The sequence below is a fragment of the Pleurodeles waltl genome, chromosome 1_2 (assembly GCF_031143425.1).
Source record: "Pleurodeles waltl isolate 20211129_DDA chromosome 1_2, aPleWal1.hap1.20221129, whole genome shotgun sequence".
NCBI classification, from domain to species: domain Eukaryota; kingdom Metazoa; phylum Chordata; class Amphibia; order Caudata; family Salamandridae; genus Pleurodeles; species Pleurodeles waltl.
In genome coordinates this window covers 1,123,999,200-1,124,019,535 of record NC_090437.1, presented here as the reverse complement: position 1 = coordinate 1,124,019,535, position 20,336 = coordinate 1,123,999,200, and the positions used below count along the sequence as shown (strand labels likewise).

Sequence of the window (20,336 nt, the reverse complement as noted above, 5' to 3'; positions counted from 1 at the left end):
CGTGCTCCGCCGCCATGGAGGATTCTCAAGGGCAGCGGGAAGTCGGCGGTACACCGCCGACTTTCCGTTTCTGGCCGCGGCGGTTGCCCAGCGGTGCACCGCCAGCCTGTTGGCGGTGCTACCGCCGACCTCCGCCATGGCGGTAATTACCGCCAGGGTCAGAATGACCCCCAATATCCCCTGGTGTTGTTATTCACCTGTCTATATCCAGACTTGGATTAGCCTGGTAGTACACAAGTTGAGATGCACCCCTTGCCAAGCTGACTATGACGGATACAAAAATCCAGCACAGATTGCACCTGAATTGACAGAAAGTGGTGTCTAAGAATTTATGGTAAATCAGCAATTAATCCATAAACAGCTAGTAAATTATCACTGCCCAACAAATACTGGATAGGATATTTTGCTAATCGTGGGACACATGAAGTTAATGACCCAGTACCTATCCTCTCCTTTTGCAGCAGTATAAGTCACTTCACAACTAAATATACGGTAATCCCCAATTATGAACAGACTATGGGGGTGATTCTGACCACGGCGGACGGCGGTCGCCGCCCGCCAAGCGGTTCCCGCCGAAAGACCGCTCCGCGGTCAAAAGACCGCGGCGGTCATTCTGGCTTTCCCACTGGGCCGGCGGGCGACCGCCGAAAGTCCGCCCGCCAGCCCAGCGGGAAACACCCTTCCCACGAGGACGCCGGCTCAGAATGGAGCCGGCGGAGTGGGAAGGTGCGACGGGTGCAGTTGCACCCGTCGCGAATTTCAGTGCCTGCAAAGCAGACACTGAAATTCTTCGTGGGGTCCTCTTATGGGGGCCCCTGCAGTGCCCATGCCATTGGCATGGGCACTGCAGGGGCCTCCAGGGGCCCCGCGGCACCCCCTACCACCATCCTGTTCCTGGCGGGAGAACCGCCAGGAACCGGATGGCGGTAGGGGGTGTCAGAATCCCCATGGCGGCGGAGCGCGCTCCGCCGCCATGGAGGATGCTCAAGGGCAGCGGGAAGTCGGCGGTACACCGCCGACTTTCCGTTTCTGGCCGCGGCTGAACCGCCGCGGTCAGAATGCCTAGCGGTGCACCGCCAGCCTGTTGGCGGTGCTACCGCCGACCTCCGCCATGGCGGTAATTACCGCCAGGGTCAGAATGACCCCCCATATGGCCAACTGGTTGTAGCACTACACGTTACATCACCATTGATTACACAGAAGTACCTCCCCACAAATATTCAATGCAGTCTACACATTTGTATGCTACATTTTTCAATATTGGACTCCATATGATTGTAGTATCACAAATCTCATAAACAATACAAAGAATGAATTAGCCCATGATGATGGAACTGTATAGCGGATAGTAAAACAATTATTAAAAGTATTGATGCCCCCAGCGTCAGTGGCACAGAGTATTTGCTCAATTACTGACACCCTATTAGTTAGGAAGCAAGTGTCAAATCATAATAAAACAAACATAGACGCTCTATTTTTAAGTACATTCAAGATAAGGTTAATCAGTAATGCCATTAGCACAAGCTAACGCAGGCTGGTGTCCCTGTGAAACAGGAGAGGTGGGACCACAACTCTCATGATGCCTTCTCACATTACCTAGGCGTACCACATGACTAGACGAAGGGGGCATGAGCACTATGAGGGACGCGGGCGAGGGAAACATAAAACAAGCATTTGCAATGCAATGGGCCTCGCATTTGCTCAAGTTAGAGCCATTAGCGTTGTAAATTCCTAACTGGACTTTTCTTGCCACTTAAACTGAAAATGAAAAATTAAACAGTTGACATAAGCGAGACGATTCAAAGCGCCATGGTCCCCATAAGCTTGAGCGTGAAGGAGAGACACAAAACGAAAAAAAGAATTTTGTTTGCAGTCAAACTTATCAGTAATCGTGCAATTATCCATGTAAAGCGGGCACTCTGCAAAGCAGTAACAAAACCGCCCCAAGAAGGGACAAACATAAGGCATTTACGAATGATAACAAAGGATTTTTGAAAGGCAAGCCCACGAACGAGTGAAAGTGATGGGCGTGCAGTGTGCGTGGTTAAAAGTCCACAATACTCACAACAGGTCAAAGTGCTTACGCGCTTGACCCAAAAAACGAATGACGTTACACAGGAGTCCCTGGCAGCAGAGGAAAAACATGTAGGTGCTGAAATAGAGGCATGTACCCTTGAGCTCCCTTGCTGCAGTCTCCACAGTGGAACTTTATTTTGATTCTATGGGCCAAGGTACTGCAACTGTAAATCTTCTGGGGGAGACATTAACTCGACTGGTCAGAACAGTTTTATATCAAGTAGATCAAAGACATATCAAAAGTTATATATGTTTTATGGTGTGCCTTTGTGTTTGTCCTGCCAGAAATACTAGACTCAAACCACGAGTCAGCTTATATTTGTTGAAAATGCTGCGAAGCGACTACGACCATGACATAAGAAACAAGCATGATATAATATCCAGGGCATGGCACATTTGTAGATAAGAATTAGCCAGGTAGGTTGCGACTAGTGTTTCCAGATTACACGCGCAGCACCATTTGTGGCACATTAGCAACAACTTTGTAATCTCAATAACCAACAAAGGGGGGACTATAATAATAGTCAGCTTAGAACCTAATAAGTAATACTGTAGAGGTCATACTTTTTGCTGTTCTAGTATATTATGCGGAACTTATAATAGAGTAATTGTTTAATTAGTAACGCACTTCTAATTTAATACAAATATTAATAAATATCTTACTGCGATTACCTTCAACCGTGTGACTGCAGGGAAGCGCCAATTTCCTCGTAGCCGAAGAGGTACAATTAAAAACCCAAAGGAGATGAGTTAGGTCACATTTGTGCGTGCCCACTTCTGCATGTCATATATAGCAACGATGGATGCTGATGTAACACCTTTATATATAGATGGGAGTGTGGATTTAAGGTATGCAGTGTACACGTTTTTAACAGTACAGGATTTTACAAGTAGGAACATGGAGTGTGCATGGCTTGCTGTGATCACCAATCTGAATGCTGTTGCGTCTCTTCATGTTGGGACGAGCTTGTGTGAAATATTAAACCACTAGTATAGTACTAACTGACATTTTTCGTATCTTAAAGGTTTTTTCAACTTTATCAATTGTTCAGGTAGGAGAGCCCCACGCTTCCTTATTTCATACACTCCTACAATTAGAAAGAGATAGGCACAAAGGTGTAGGAGCCCTGATGAAAGCCAATAATCCTATTTAGGCATTACCATAGTTGGCAGAAACATGTTGGTAGTAAAAGGATGCCGGAATCATTGCATTTTCATTTAAGAGCCCATCTGTGAGTTTTTAATCATGATATGGGTACCCAATAAATAAAGGTATTTTGGGTACACCTATAATATTTTTTACATAACCTGGACCCCTGAATCTCTCCAGAATACTAATCATGTAGGAGCTCTCACACCTGGTTGAGCCCATGCATGTGATATTGACCTACTTGAGTGAGGGGACACACAAATGATGAAGCATGCCACCATTTGGTGGGTGAGATGTCTCCTCTTAATATCTTCTATGACCCTGTAGGATAAATATCTAATGGCTAGGTACTAATGGCCACGGGCCATCGCATCTTGTAGTAAGAATCATCATACTTATTAGTCCACATTTCTTCTCTGTTAGTCTTTCCTCCTGCTCTCTGCTTCCTTGATGCTCCTATCAATAGTTTATTTCCAGCCATCTGCCTTTCCATCTACTGAACCATCCTCATATGCATATCTACCCACATTTATCCCTCCAACCAAGGCAGGGCACTCACTTTAAGGGGGTACCGTGTTGAGCAATAACTTACTGTGCATCCAGCTTTTAGGGAGCAATAAAAATGTCAAGATAATTCTTGTGACTAATACAGTATTCCTGCTAGAGAGAGGCTGGAGTTTTGTCTAGTGCAGTTTTGACTCACCATAAAGTAGAGCACAGGGTTAATATGCCTGCAAGAAGAAACAGATCTGTATTTTATGTGGCTAGCTGAGTGGATTACTAAAGTCAGTCTTTACCAGTGCTTTAAAACAAACTAATTGTATGTGAGAGAGGGGCTTTGGAGCGATGAGGGACACTTTTGCCAGATGGTACTGGGGGAATCTGGGGAGGAGGTCATGGGTGGTGGAGCATCTAAAAAGATTGTTGCACCAGGCACCACCAGCAGTAAAGCCAGCCCTGCCTTCAGATCACCCACACATCATCTATCCAACTCATCTATCCATCCCAACATCTCCTAAACATACCCATCTAGTTGCCCATTTCTTTAATCCAATCATAAATTATTGCCATCCATCCATACTGTCACTTCATCTATCCCTGGACTCACCCATCTCTTCATCCATTCCTCCAAATCATCTCTCACATACATTCCTCTCTCGATAAATACACTCCATCCACTCACCTCATCCATTCCTCCCTATCAATGCATCTCTCCAGCTCACTGAAACATTCATGCATCCATTCACCCCTTCATGCTTCTCTCCAAATTACCCATATATCCCCTGTAACTTATCCATTGACCCCAAGCCAAGCACTCATTACTCTCACACTCCATCCAATTCACTCATTCAACCATTTCTTTTGCACGTTAAGTCAGCTATTCATCTATAACTCTCTTCCCACCAACTAACCCATGCTTCCCAAAAATCCATCCACATTGCCCTCCCATATCACCCAAACACCCATTCATGCCTCCCTCATAACAGACCTATTTCTCCCTGCAAACTAACATAGAACTTTTACCACCCACCTAGCTATCAGTAAAAATGCCTAAATCCACTTATTCACTCGCATATTGATCATTGACTAATTCACTCAACGTTTCATCAATCAAATCACTCGCAAACTCTCGCTCATCCATTCAACCATTTACCTATTTACTCTCCCTCTCATGAGTTAATCGACCCATTTATCCCACAATTCTCCCTAAATGCATATGCATTAATAACGAAACATTTTGTGGACATATTCCAACACTGACTTTCATAACGGAAGCCGATAAGGAACCTGTGGCCTCCAAAACTTGAGGCAATTTGTCAAATGGTGCCTTGGGACTGGATGCAACATTCCCCATATGGCATCACAACTGTACACGCAATGCCAGAGGCAGACACCTACACCTCAGACAATACACTAAAGGTAGCCCCTATAAAATAACACCATACTCTATGTGTTACTCCCAGTGCTGGGCACCACACATCAAAGGTGGCAACCAGAACTCGGCACAATATGTCAGAAGTGATCTCCAGAATTAAAAACAGTACTCCAAATGAGGTTAATGTAACTCAACACAATGTGCCAGACGACCTCCACAAAAAAGCCTTCTCAACAGAACACTTCGAATGAGGCAATCAGAAGAGGGCACAAAATGTTGATGTAGTCGCCAGAAATGAAAACAGTACTCCAGGTGAGGCCTCAGAACTGGGCACAATATACTAGATGAAGCACCAGAACTTTACATATTACGCCCTGAAAAACTCCCTGGCCTGAACACCGCGTGGCCCTCCTCTGTGGATGGCAACTCCAGTGGGAATCCACTGCAGGGCTGCACGATGGCCATTGGAAGATGCTGAGAAGGTGAGTGGTCCACAGCTATTGTTTAAGAAAGGCCTATATTTGTATATCAGCACAGGGGTATGTGGTCATAGACAGGTGGAATGCCTGTGCTTGAGAGATGCTGCTGCTGTTGGGAGGAGTGAACATAGGCACATATTTATGGATTATGTGTTGCAGATCAGTTCAGCAAGTCACCTTGCTGCGCTGCTCTGCATTACAGGGAAAGAGAAGGAATGCTCTGTATTTATCCAATACAGCTCATTCCTGTCCTCTCCCCTGTGATGGTGCCCTTTTGGTAGCCTATTGCCCATGCAGGCACCCTTGCACCATGGGCAATAGGCAAGGGTGCCTGCATTGCATACAGGATTGTTTTTGTGCCAAAAGGGGCACCTTCCTGCACAAAAAACATCCTGAGAGGCTCTTTCCTCTTTCTGTGTGTGCTGGCCTTGTTAGGCCTCTCCTGAGGAGGCGTATTTTTTGGAGCATTCCCAGGTTTACCAGGTCAGGTAAATCTGAAAATGCATCAAAAACCATAGGAGTTGAATGGGAGCACCCATGGAGTGCCTCCCTTACTCCATATTTTTGAAGCCATTCAAAGCCACACAAAGTGGCTTTGCAGGGCTTCAAAAATATTACTTAGTGGTATGCGCCATGAATGCACCATGTTGCGTGATGCAAGCATGGCACAAACTGCTCATAAATATACAACACATTTTTCTTTATATATTCAATTGTATCCAAATGATGTAAATGATGACCTTACACTGCACCAAGATACAGCAGTCTTTATTGGGGTTCTTCAATGATTTTCTCACCATCACCATCCATAGCCCCTCTCTCACATGTATTTCATTTGTTTTATAGCACCTCTCTTATCAGCATAAGGTGTTGGAGCACTTTACATCTCACACATACACATACAGAGACAATGAATCATATGTGTGTAAATCAGTGTATAATAAATGTTGGCAAAAGGGACTACAAGGTGTAGGATTCACATGCCATCTACATTGGTAGGTATTTTTTACGAGTGCTTGGTCTGGGGAAGCATAAACACAGTGCTTAGGGTTGGCTTTACTAATAACAAAATTATTCCTACCCAAACAAAACCTTTTTTAGAAAAAGTAGGATAATTAAAGACAGAAAAAATAACATTCTAACCTGTACCATGCAGTGTGCCTGCAGCTCTTTAATGGCAGTTCATAGCTGATAGCTATGCACATAGAATACTGTTCTGTAAGCTGCATGGAACAGGTTTGTTGTAACAGGCACCTCAACCCTCTGCGCTACCTTAGATAAGTCAAAACTGCCACTAGGCAAAAACCCAAACTCTATCCAGTAGGTACATTAATCACCAGAGATATCTTGGCACTTTTATTGTTGACTGAAAACTGTTGGATATATAAGGAACTCTGCAGTGCTTTTAAAACTGCTGCACTGCTACAAAAGCAGCCCTCACCCTTCAAGCATCACAGGGAAATGCCCGATGGCCGGTACAGCCAGTTTGGCCCCGACAATCACACACATAACCTCACCACTACACACATGAGTGCACACACTGACACACACACCCATCAGTAAACCCCAGGAACTTGATACAATATGCCAATATGCTAGAGGCACCCCCAAATCTAAAGACAATATGCCAGTAGTGATTTCCGCATCAAGGAGCAATGCCAACTGTGTAACACACAGGCTTTAGGGCAGCAGCTATGTTCTTCTTGGTGTTCACCAGTGCTTAATTTGTAAGGAATCGGTGTCGGTGCCCAAGCTCTGCTCAAAATCCCACAGCTGGTGCTATTACATGTCAGCGTGTGCCAAATACCACAGTTGCATAGTTCTGAAAACACCCCAGACCTCTTCAATCCAATGGACTTCCCTCCCCTTTATCTCACTCTTGCGGGTTCCTGTTTTCTCCCTTTGTGACGGTTTTCCCTCTTTCTCTTTCTGCTACTTCCTTTTTGCTTGTTTTTTCCGTCTTACTCTCAGGGAATGTCTGATGAGTAAAAATAAGCGCTGGTTCCCAGAAATGAGTGCCAGTGGTCCCCACCGGCAACCAGCAGCTCAAATTAAGCAGTGGTGTGCATCCACCTATAACTTTCTGTGTCCAGGAACGGAACAGAAAAGATGACGAAAAAGCCCTTGTCCCCTGTTACTGGTACTTGGCTACAGGGGATGGAAAGTTAGCTGAGAACTCTAAAGATGTTGTAAGGTAGGATTCAAATGAATACAACTATGATCCCTTCTGAGCCACAACAATGTGGATCTGGGTAAGCAAGAAATGTCCAGGATACTCCTCAACCTCTACGTTGGTCATACTTGGGGCACGAAATGAGATCCATATGCACCTCTCTCCCAGCACCGCAGCAGAGCTAGATATTGTCAATACTCCTGCTGGCATCATCAGGTCACTGGGACCAGGATTTATTTTCCAGTGTATCATTGATTGTTCCTGAATTAGACAATAATGGGTTGTGTCACTATCTTCCCTGGCCAGCATTACCACTTTGTCTTTGTTCCTTCTTTGTGTCTTATCTGTTGTCCCTAAGACTTGTTTATAGGACTTGTTTATAGGCTAGTCCAGTCTTTATATCCAGCTAATCCAGTCATAGGCTTATCAAGCAGCATGTAGAGAAAAGTTCCCCAAACTCTGCAGTCCTGCCAATTTGTCTGGCATTATGATCTCTCTGAAAATTGAAGGAGAATCAGTGCACCGGGAAGAACATTTATTGAGGTATGTGGTCCCTGGCAGTCACTGGTAGGATGGGTTGGGGGTGAAGAGAGTCACAGATAATGCATTTATAGGCGCATTCAGCCTCAGTAACACTGGTAACATTATGTAGGGATTAAGGACCACTTTAGAGGAAGAAGTGAAGGTTCTTCTACGGTGATTTTTTTTTTTTAATTTAAGGACAAATGATACATTTGTAAGAACACTGTAAACACAAAGTAAGCATATTGTCAGTAACATTGTTCAAACCATTTGTTTTAAATAATACTTTTCAGTATTTACCTAATGTTTTCCCGCCAGCGATTATTTTGTATTTGTTAGAGCGTTAGGGCGTAACACTGGTCAAAACTTTGCATCATTTAGAGTAGTTTACAGATGGGACAAACAACTCAGCTTCGATGGCTGGCATGAAAATTATGCAAATGATGGTCAATGTATGTGTGTGCACGCGTGCACCACTCCTGCGTTGTTTTTATTACAAAGTTGGCAAAAAGTACCACATATACGATTGCATTCCAGTGATGGAAAACAGAAAGACAGGAATATGGTGCAGCCAGCTTGAAAGACCGAAACAGGGAGAGATGTACATTTTGACCCACAGGTGGAATTGAAGACTGTAGAAAATCAGCAAATATGTTGGATTTTCCGTGGCCATAAATTCAATGCTAGGGATGGGAGCATGGGGTTCACAGGTGGAAGGTGGGAGATAAACATACCTCCCAAATAATTTGTGAGTGTTCACAAATGTTTGCAATAGTTTAGAACACCCAACTGGCTTACTTAGCTTGAGTTAGTGTACAAACTTGGGGCCAGATTTATCATAGGACTGTGTTGTGTTGCCCTGCAATCCTTAAATCAGATTTACCAACCCGTGCATGGCCACCTTGTGTTGCCCTGCATTGCTTGGAAAATCTGGAATAATAGATGGCAGCACAAATTGCTCTGTGCCGGGAAGGCATTACAAGGGAAGAAAGTAAGGCCCGTATTTATACTTTTTTAGCGCCACATTTGCGTTGTTTTTTGACGCAAAATCGGCGCAAACTTACAAAATACAATTGCATTTTGTAAGATTGCGCCAATTTTGCATCAAAAAACGACGCAATTGAGGCGCTAAAAAAAGTATAAATATGGGCCTAAGTGTTCCTGTGCATCCACCCATGTATTATGGTGCATTCCCAGATTTACCAAGAGGGGTAGACCTGGTAGTGCGTCAAAAAGCTATACTTTCCTGTTAGAGGTGCAACAAGGAAAATATCTTTATTCCACCTCCTTTTTTTCTCTTTCTAATTGTGCTGCAAAATACAGCACATAAAAAGAGGAAAACGGTTCTAAGATGGAGTTTGTGCGGGGAAGTGTCCCTTCCTACATAAAAGCAATTCTGCCTGCAATTCTGCACCCTAGCACCATGATGCATGGGTGCCTGCATTGGCACTAGGCTGCACTGAATGTGCCAGTGCAGAGAGAAAGCAGGAATGCACCATATGTTAGTAAATATGGTGCCGTCCCTCTCCATTTCATGCAGCATACCGCAGCAAGCTATGTTGTGATGTGTCAAAAAATGCTAATATATCGGGCCCTGGGTGTACAAAACATTGAAACACACTCATATATAGTGAGAAGTGAAGGAAGTTTAAGAAACCAAATGGAAAGAAATTGGCTAAGTTAGGTATATGCCCAGAAAACTGTGAGTTCATACGTGCTTAGGTCTACGGATTAATGCAAAACCCCAAAAAGTAGTAATTTGACAAAAAGCATATGTGCAAGTCTGCTACGCATAAAGATGCTACTTTCTTTGTGAAATTGACCCGCTTGCGTCACCTCCAGTGAAAAGAGTGCAGACCAGGATTGTCATTGTCCCACAGCAGCAGTTTCCATCTTGGCTACCCAAACTCGATTCTTTAAGTAAGGGTTACTTGAATTAATTTTAAGGACAGTTAAAAATCATTAATTGATGCATTAGACCTTTAAGAAAATAAAGGTAGAAAATTAGGCCAAAACAAATTGTATTAAAATGCGTGTTGTTCCTTTAAACTGAGATTCATGTGTCAGTATCATTGGCAGAACATTCCTAGTGCTGACTAGCATTTAATACATCTGTAAGAATGCATGCAAGCTCTGTAGTTAAGGGATGAGCTGTGACACTGATAACTCTCATTAAGAGGTGATATTTCTTTCAAATGAATGTTCGTCAGAAATGCCTCCTGATGAAAACCCTTTTCCTCTTTTTAAAGGTCAGATAATGTTCATCTTATTGAGGCCCCTTTGATAAAACTTCAGGCTTTTAATTCAGAAAGGCACACTCTTAAGGCGTGCTTGACAAAGTGGTTTGCAAACTGCATGTGAAAACTGCATTAGAAGCACAAGTGGATTTATGAGTGAAAGGTAATCACTGAAGTTGTTCCGATCGTTTCTACATTTTCTTTCACTGAACATTCTGTAATATTCCACTTGGGTAAATCCCACACAAGAGTGAAGTGTGGCCATTTCAAGGCAAGCTAAACTTGGTAACTTTGTGACTAACCATAAACGTTAATCTGTGGCCACTCATAACCTCTCCTCCACCCCTGCTCATCTTGAAAATCGCCAGAAATATACTCCTGGCAAGAGCAGGGTGAACTGATTTCCAGTGCAGGAAGGCACAAGTTTACTCCAACATAGGCGTAGGTGCAGGGAAAGGGGTTTCCGCACAGGGAACAATGTTTCCTTACTGGGAACAAAATGTGCCACTCCACAAAATGTTTTGACATTTCAGCAGGCACAGCTGTACACTCACGACAACTTGTTTCCTAAGGGAAGGCTCCTTCCCATACAACCCCATTCATTTTAGACATTTCTATTCCCTACCTGCTAGACTTGTGAGTTTTGAATTTTTCTCAGATTTTTGGTGGTTGACGCTGCTAGAAAGGTTCATACCCTTGCCCCAGTCAGTAAATTTGCGTAACTAGAAATTCTACCATGCTGGACAAATTTCCAAGTCAGAAGATTACGTTTACGAGGGCAAACACTTTTGGTAAATGATGTTATCTGTGCAACTAGGTTTTACTGATGTGTGAAAATAGCTTTATGAAACGGATGAGCCTCCAAGTGGTGGGGAATCTCACCTGCTACAATAAATTACTGGTGTATGTGACTAACTGTTAACCTTTTTAATGAATTACTTATAATTTTACGGTTGACGTTTATGGAAAATGATTAACTGTGCTTCTCGTTTTAGACAAGCAAGAGTTCAATGTGTTGTTTTCCGACAACAGAGGGCTTATAGTTGATGCTTAAAGTTAAACTGTGCGTGGAGCCACAGTCTAACGTCATCCCCCACACGGATGACGCACACCAGCAGTGCCTATCGAGTAATGGCCAGAACACCAGAATGACTAATAAGGTACTGGCTAACATTCTACAATATGTGTCAAGATTCCTCTTAACAACAGTGAGCAAACCAGGCCAAAAAGAGTCGTGCTGTACAGTACCTCCTGCCATGTTCAGAACCGCGTCGAAGGCTGGGCGGACCTCCCTTGCCAGCTGCTCCTGGACTCTGCCTCCCAACAGTGGACCTACATCTAAAAATGCAATGAGAATGTAAATGAGAGACTTGTACCAAGCAGTACTAAACAGCAACTCTTCCTGCACCAACGTGTCTCAAAACCTCTGGCAGAACTCCGTGTTGTTTCACTTGCAGGCTTTAGGCTCATATCAGAGATTTAACACCGGGCGCCACACTTCTTGCTAAGTAGGACTCTAGCCCCCCCCCCCCAAAAAAAAGAAAGCGGGTCCAGATCCCTCAGACAGAGTTTATCTACTCCATGACGTCTGATGGGTTTGTCGGGGTGGCACCACATACTTCGCAGGGGTTCCCCTTGGGTTTCGCTAAGCCCCTAACAGGTATGCCTGCCCGAGCAGTGCCTCCAAAATCTGGTGACGATGAACCCAGTTCAGTGGGTGGTGGCATTGCCATGCAAGCATTTTACTCTTGTCGGCTCACTACCGATAGTGAAACATAAAAGATCACTTACTATTTAGGTCTGACAGCGCCTTGTTCTTAGTGGTGTTGTACTGGTTCACCAAATACTCAATTTGCTGAGAAGAAAACGAATAAGCAAATAATCAAAATAAGGAAAACATACAGTAGAACAACATGTAGATACTGCATTTCACAAATTGAACATTCTGAAAACTGATCAGTCACAATCCTAGATTCCTAGATGTCATTAAAAGGAGAAAACACTGGCATCTGCCCTGGTGCCGAGTCTTTTAATCTAAAAACAAGTCTAAGGCTTTGGCCTAACATTTGGGTTCAAGATTAGATTTGAAATAGGTATGATTTCAATTTTTAGCCCTAAAGTTGCATTGTTGTATCATGGTGTTCACTGGAGTCATTGCCCCCCTAATCCTTCCCCCAACCAAGAAGGAGGTTCACAAGCACTTGTAATTCTAGACGAGAGTCCGGCCATTACATCCCACCATCCTCCTTCTTCCTGCCCTCCCTGGGTCTGGGAGAATCATGCCATAGGCCACAATACTTATAGGTTCTGAACACAACCTAATCAATGTGACCATTAGGAACCAGGGCAAAAAAAGGAATAGGTTGAAAACGTGTGATGATAATTTACAGAAACAACAGAGTTCCGGGATATAGCATGACTTGTTCATGTCAATTGCCCATCAGTGTCATACGATTGGTCAATCAGGTCTTCACTGGCTTGTTTATATCAAGAGATGTTAAAAAATAAATGATAGCGGTGGCCCTGATTTAGAGCAATGGATAAAAGTTGACCAAGTTGTAGTGAAGTGTACTTCCATCTCCCCTGAACAGACACACTTTCACTCACCCCAACAGGTTATGTCCAATTATATTACAAGACACTAGGGGCCTGATTATGACCTTGGCAGAGGGGATTACTCTGTCCCAAACGTGACAGATATTCCGTCCGCCGTGTTACAAGTTCCATAGGATCTAATGAAACTTGTAATAAGATGGGAGGGATATCCGTCACATTTGGGATGAAGTAATCCCCTCCGCCAAGGTCGTAATCAGGCCCTAGGTATCTCTGAACACCCACTTTCTCCACTAATAGTGTGAAAAGTTATTAAAGGGTCATGCATGTGGACTACAATGGATGCGATCTAGTGCAAGCAGAGCACACATATACATCTCCAGGGTGAAATGCACCTATCTGTGTCCTAAATATGACCTGATAGCACTACAGTAGGGGCAGAGACACAAGCATCATCTTTGGTGTATCAGATGCAGCTTGTTGAGTAACTCTAATATGGAGTATGACTTTGGTGGCTGAACTGTTTGGTAAGGAGCTACTTTTGTTAACTGAAACTAAAACCAACTCATTTAAGAACCTATTACAATTTGTTTTTCTTGGATGTATTTGTTGCTGACAACAGGTTTTCTGATTGATTTGGGTTGCAATCCCACCCTACTTTGGACCGCGGCTCACCAGTGAAAGCTTTGAATGTAAAAAAAATCACTGTAATTACTTATGCTACATCTACCATTGCAGGTATGATGACAGTCAAAATAATAGATCATGTATTGTTTAGCTACAACCCTCCCACCACATTCAGCAGTTTACGCCATTGGAGGCAGCTGATATTACCCAGTGTTGGTAATGGCACCTATGAACAGTTTCCACCTCAGGCCAATGCTGGAGCAAGGCAAATCTTGGCAATCCTATCAATTTCAGATCTGAGATTTGAGAATTACATTTGGTGTTTGAGCCTCAGCAAGGCATCACACACCTGCTCATTTGTGTTGAACTGATACTATTTGGATGCTAAGATTCACTGACTGCCAAACAAACACTCTGTGGCCTCTTCTGTTTTGTGTATCAACATAGAATTCTAGGCTGTAGAATAAGGCACCACCAGCTAGACAACCTCATACTGCCACTGAAAGAATGAAACGTGGCTAAATGAGTAGGTAGTGGGAAGTGTGCTCAATTAGTGGGTAGCGGCTAGTTGGGGTGGGGTGTCACATCACATGGGATGTCACCAAAATATCTAGCCCTCCCAACACTGAATCCAGAGTCACAGTCAGAAATTCAGATATTGATTCATCTCAGAAAATCATTGTGGGCACAAGTATGTATACTTAAAAGGGTTATCTTAAAACAAGTACCACTGAAACATTGACTAATATAATAATACAATCAGTTCAAGTGGTCGTCACAGGCATGTCATGAAATCTGAAAGATCTAACACAAAGTTAATCAAATACCTAAAAGCAAGACATTTTGGTGATATATAAAAGTATACATATTTTTTTACTTCCAATTGAATTACACAAACGTTTCCTCATGTTCATGCTTAAGAGACAAAAACATTGGAGAGTAACGCCATCTTCTAGGCAATGCTTACAATTCCAAATCCAGTAGGAAGATTTACCCTCTGTGGATGAAGTTTTTATTAAAGACCTGTATATGTGGAAATGGTAAAGATATAGGATACCTCATATTTACCATAGAAATGGAAAGAATCAACATCATTACAAGATAACACTGTCTAATTAATTTCTCTTATAGATCTGGTCATTTGTGCAGGTCCAGATCTATGCCCCCATACCTAACTGGTCTGTAATCTGTTCACTTACTAGTTTTTTTTCTTGGGCACATGGAGGGGGGAAGACATATATGGGTCAAGTCAGCATTTATAGATGATCTATTCCCACACTACATAGGGCATCATAAATTGTTTCAGTCTCATAGGTTTCACTAACGAGCCTTGTGAGTTTGCCACCAAACCTCCTGTTGAATCTTGAGCTAGAAGTACTTAAAAAAAGTTTTCTAGATTTTTCTAGTTACAGTTCTAGTTTCAGTTGTCAGCCTATGAAGCGATAACCTTAGTGCTTTTTGACAATTTCCAGTGTCTGGACCATAACCAACTACTTACTATTTCCGAATATTTTTATTGCTTGGCTTTTTTTAAATCCTTCTAGGAGTATTTGTGTGCTTGGCAGTGTGAAAAGTCTGTGAACGTCAGCAATGGCAAGCACCTTAACAATGAAATGTCTAGTTGCAAAGGAGTCATTTTTCAAAAGGGCAAGTAAAGTAGATCTATGGCAACAGACTTTCCAACTCCCTGCGCATGAAGAAATCATGAAAAGATGCTGTACCTGGATAGGTCCCACTCTCCACAAACCTCCCATCAAAAATCACGAGGCAAGCCCTCACCTGGTATCCTCAAGAGAAAAGAGGAAGGTCAAGAGGTAAAAGAGCTGTGATGTCACAAGAGGAAGAGCTTGCTTCCTCTTTGTTCTACCACCTTGCCTGAATGACCAGCAACCCAAGTGCAGTTGCAGAATGGCGGTTAGCAGTACACACGCCTTCTTCCTCCTTTCGCAAGTCTCAACGGACCCAAAGATCAAGGGAGAAAAGGGACAACACTGTGCTTGCACCAGTCGCCTTCTCCTGTTAGCATGGGTCTCTGCAGACCTGTGCTGATATGCGGCTCTTACAGACCACTGTCGGCATTGTACTGGCTCTCTGCTGTCAATGTTAGAGTGGAGAGCATGGCTTTGAGAAGGGAGGCAGTGGGGTGGCACCCGCATTGATGGGGATGGTTGGCAGGACGCCACATTTCTTTTGTATTTGGATTTGGGTGGTGGTGAGCAGTTATAAGAATGGTAGAGGGGTGGGTAGCAGAAGTCTGTTTTTTTATGATAGGTATGGCCTCCCCATTACTTCTCCACTCCTTTGTATATGTTGAAGACAGGGCCAGTTTATTTGGAGAGTGCATTGAGAAAGTAATATTATAGATGTTTAAAATCTGAATAACCAGGAGGTTTTTCACCTCATGGTGTAGGAAGGTAGCCTCTTTCTAGCCTTGTTACCCCCACTTTTGGCCTGTTCCTGAGTATATGTCAGGGTGTTTTTACTGTCTCACTGGGATCCTGCTAGCCAGGGCCCCAGTGCTCATAGTGAAAACCCTATGTTGTCAGTGTGTTTGATATGTGTCACTGGGATCCAGCTAGCCAGGACCCCAGTGCTCATGAGTTTGTGGCCTATATGTGTTCCCTATGTGGTGCCTAGCTGTATCACTGAAGCTCTGCTAACCAGAAACTCAGTGTTTATGCTCTCTCTGCTTTTAAAATTGTCACTGCAGGCTAGTGACTAATTTTTCTAATTCTCATTTGGCACACTGGAACACCCTTATAATTCCCTTGTATATGGTACCTAGGTACCCAGGGTATTGGGGTTCCAGGAGATCCCTATGGGCTGCAGCATTTCTTTTGCCACCCATAAGGAGCTCAGACAATTCTTACACAGGACTGCCACTGCAGCTTGAGGAAATAACGTCCACGTTATTTCACAGCCATTTTTCACTGCACATAATTAACTTATAAGTCACCTATATGTCTAACCCTCACTTGGTGAAGGTTAGGTGCCAAGTTACTTAGTGAGTGGGCACCCTGGCACTAGCCAAGGTGCCCCCACATTGTTCAGGGCAAATTCCCCGAACTTTGTGAGTGCGGTGACACCATTACAGGCGTGCACTACATATAGGTCAATACCTATATGTAGCGTCACCATGGTAACTCCGAACATGGCCATGTAACATGTCTAGGATCATGGAATTGTCACCCCAATACCATTCTGGTATTGGGGTGACAATTCCATGCATCCCCAGGTCTCTAGCACAGAACCCGGGTACTGCCAAACTGCCTTTCCTGGGTCTCCACCGCAGCTACTGCTGCTGCCAACCCCTCAGACAGGTTTCTGCCCCCCTGGGGCCTGGGCAGCCTGGTCCCAGGAAGGTAGAACAAAGGATTTCCTCTGAGAGAGGGTGTTACACCCTCTCCCTTTGGAAATAGGTGTGAAGGGCTGGGGAGGAGTAGCCCCCCAGCCTCTGGAAATGCTTTGATGGGTACAGATGGTGCTCTCTCTGAATAAGCCAGTCTACATCGGTTCAGGGATCCTCCAGCCCTGCTCTGGGGCGAAACTGGACAAAGGAAAGGGGAGTGACCACTCCCCTGACCAGCACCTCCCAGGGGAGGTGCCCAGAGCTCCTCCAGTGTGTCCCAGACCTCTGCCATCTTGGATTCAGAGATGATGGAGCACAATGGACAGCTCTGAGTGGCCAGTGCCAGCAGGTGATGTCAGAGACCTCTCCTGATAGGTGCTTACCTCTCTCAGTAGCCAAGCCTCCTTTCTCAGTAGCCAAACCTCCTTTTTGGGCTAGTTAGGGTCTCTCCACTGGGCTATTCCTCAGATAACGAATGCAAGAGCTCACCAGAGTTCCTCTGCACTTCCCTCTTCGACTTCTGCCAAGGATCGACCGCTGACTGCTCCAGGATGCCTGCAAAACCGCCACAAAGTAGCAAGAAGACTACCAGCAACATTGTAGCACCTAATCCTGCCGGATTTCTCGACTGCTTCCTGGTGGTGCATGCTCTGAGGGCTGTCTGCTTTCACCCTGCACTGGAAATCCCGAAGAAATCTCCCGTGGGTTGACGGAGTCTTCCCCCTGCTAATGCAGGCACCAAACTTCTGCATCACCAGTCCTCTGGGTCCCCTCTCATCCTGACGAGCGTGGTCCCTGGAACACAGGAGATGGATCCAAGTGACCCCCACAGTCCAGTGGTCCATCGGTCCAAGTTTGGAGGAGGTAAGTCTTTGCCTCCCCACGCTAGACGCCAAACCTGTGTACTGCATGATCTGCAGCTGCTCCGGCTTCTGTGCACTTTTCCAAGGATTCCTTTGGGCACAGCCTAGCCTGGGTCCCCAGCACTCCGTCCTGCATTGCCCAACTCGCTGAGTTGGACTCCGATGACGTGGGACCCTCCTTTGTGACTCTGAGACGACTGCTGTCCTCAAGTCCCTCAAGTGTCTGCTCCGGTACTTCTGCGGGTGCTGCCTGCTTCTGTGGGGGCTCTCTGAGTTTCTGAGCGCCCACTCTGTCTCTTCCTCCAAGTGGCGATATCCTGGTCCTTCATGGGCCCCAGCAGCACCCAAAAACCTCAACCATGATTCTTGCAGCTAGCAAGACTTGTTTGCGGTATTTCTGCCTGGAAACACTTCTGCAACTTCCAGCACACCGTGGGACATCTTCCGTCCAAAGGAGAAGTTCCTAGCCCTTTTCGTTGTTGCAGAATCGTTGGCTTCTTCCACCCAGAGGCAGCCCTCTTGCACCTTCATCCGGGGTTTCCTAGGCTCCTGCCCCTCCTGGACACTCTTGCGACTCTTGGACTTGGTCCCCTTCCTTTACAGGTCCTCAGGTCCAGGAATCCATCTTCAGTGTTTTGCTGGTGCTTGTGATTCTTGCAGAATCCCCTATCACAACTATTGTGTCTTTCTGGGGTAGTAGGGTGACTTTACTCCTACTTTCTAGGGTCTTGGGGTGGGGTATTTTGGACACCCTTACTGTTTTCTCACAGTCCCAGCGACCCTCTACAAGCTCCTATAGGTCTGGGGTCCATTTGTGATTCGCATTCCACTTTTGGAGTATATGGTTTGTGTTGCCCCTAGACCTATGTCTACCTATTGCATCCTATTGTGATTCTACATTGTTTGCACTACTTTTCTAACTGTTACTTACCTGTTTTGGGTTTGTGTACATATAACTTGTGTATATTACTTACCTCCTAAGTGAGGGTATTCCCTGAGATACTTTTAGCATATGATACTTTTGGCATATTGTCACTAAGATAAAGTACCTTTATTTTTAGTAACTCTGAGTATTGTGTTTTCTTATGGTATTGTGCTATATGATATAAGTGGTATAGTAGGAGCTTTGCATGTCTCCTAGTTCAGCCTAAGCTGCTTTGCCATAGCTACCTCTAACAGCCTAAGCTGCTAGAAACACCTCTATTCTACTAATAAGGGATAACTGGACCTGGCACAAGGTGTAAGTACCACAAGGTACCCACTATAAGCCAGGCCAGCGTCCTACACATGGTTCTGACTGACATCACAGACAACTCAAGTTTTGCTCTTGTTGTCTACTTAGTCTCAGTCAGAACACCTCAGGGAAAAACTCTGTTATTTACAGTTACCCATCTATATGTCTGTGTGTTAATAGCATGTCATTCTGACTGTGTTTCTATTAGCTTGACCAGCTGATGGCTTTAGTGATAACTGCTTTACTGTTGGTCCAATCAGCTGACTCCATTACACGTGGCTTTCAGAATGGTTCCTTTGTAAATAGCCTGCACAGGTGATTTATCTATAGCCTGTACTAGTGATCAGTCATATGTTTCAATCTCTAGCTAAAGTTATGCTTTATTTATTATTGGAGCTCCACTAACTTTCCAGTGGCAGACAGGCGATACCGTAATGAAGAGTCAGGATCATTTACTGATAGTATCCTAGTGTCTACTGTATACTTCAATACATTCCTTACATTCAACTTTATTAAAACCCCAAATGGATACTTTTACAAATGTTACAAATTCGTTTGATGAAAGCAAAAACAAGAAATATTTGCCATAATTAACTACACAATATTGATGGCGTACTCAATACATTACTCAAAATCAAGGGCTGCATGCTTACCCCTGGAGCGTCGTTAATTAGCATCTTCAAATCTTTAAAATTGTTGTTCACCAATTTTTTCGTTCCTCGAACTTGGTTTGTCAGATGCTGATTTGCAAAATAAGCACTCATGACACAGATGCTGTGATAGAAATAGAAAAGACATCCATCTGTTAGAAGGAAAAGGTATTCATAATGTCAGTATATGTTATTTCTATTGCGTGAACCCAGCCAGAAGGCAGCGGAGTGCTGTACATGGTAAAAGACAAGCATAAAGTCAACGAGTAAGAGGAGGTGGAGCTGGGTTGAGGATGGTTACTGCATTGTGATGTAGTGTTCTTTAAAGAGGTGAGTCTTCAACTCTTTCCTAAATTGGAACAGTGTTAGGGTGGTCTTGATAGATATGAGGGTATTGTTCCAGATCCTGGGCTCATAAACTGAAAAGACCTGCTCTCTTGTTTCTTCTTTCTTACACTTTCTAGTCTGCAGTCTGATGGTGCCCTGGGTACAGATGTGCAGAGATCCATCAAAGATGGTGAGCTTGTGTGCAAGAAAAACAGTGATA

General features: G+C 44.2%; 1 protein-coding gene across 20 annotated transcripts in view; it reads right to left on the bottom strand.

The window, feature by feature from the left end:
* PROM1 (prominin 1) overlaps positions 1–20,336 on the bottom strand; it is a 616,480-nt gene that overhangs the window by 307,952 nt on the left and 288,192 nt on the right. For all 20 annotated transcript variants that reach the window (XM_069202406.1, XM_069202442.1, XM_069202511.1 and 17 more), the window contains 3 exons: positions 19,793–19,913; positions 12,305–12,368; positions 11,762–11,851 (listed from right to left, as the gene is read on the bottom strand). In XM_069202406.1, the coding sequence (XP_069058507.1) occupies positions 11,762–11,851; positions 12,305–12,368; positions 19,793–19,913 (275 nt within the window). The remainder of the gene's footprint in view (positions 1–11,761; positions 11,852–12,304; positions 12,369–19,792; positions 19,914–20,336) is intronic.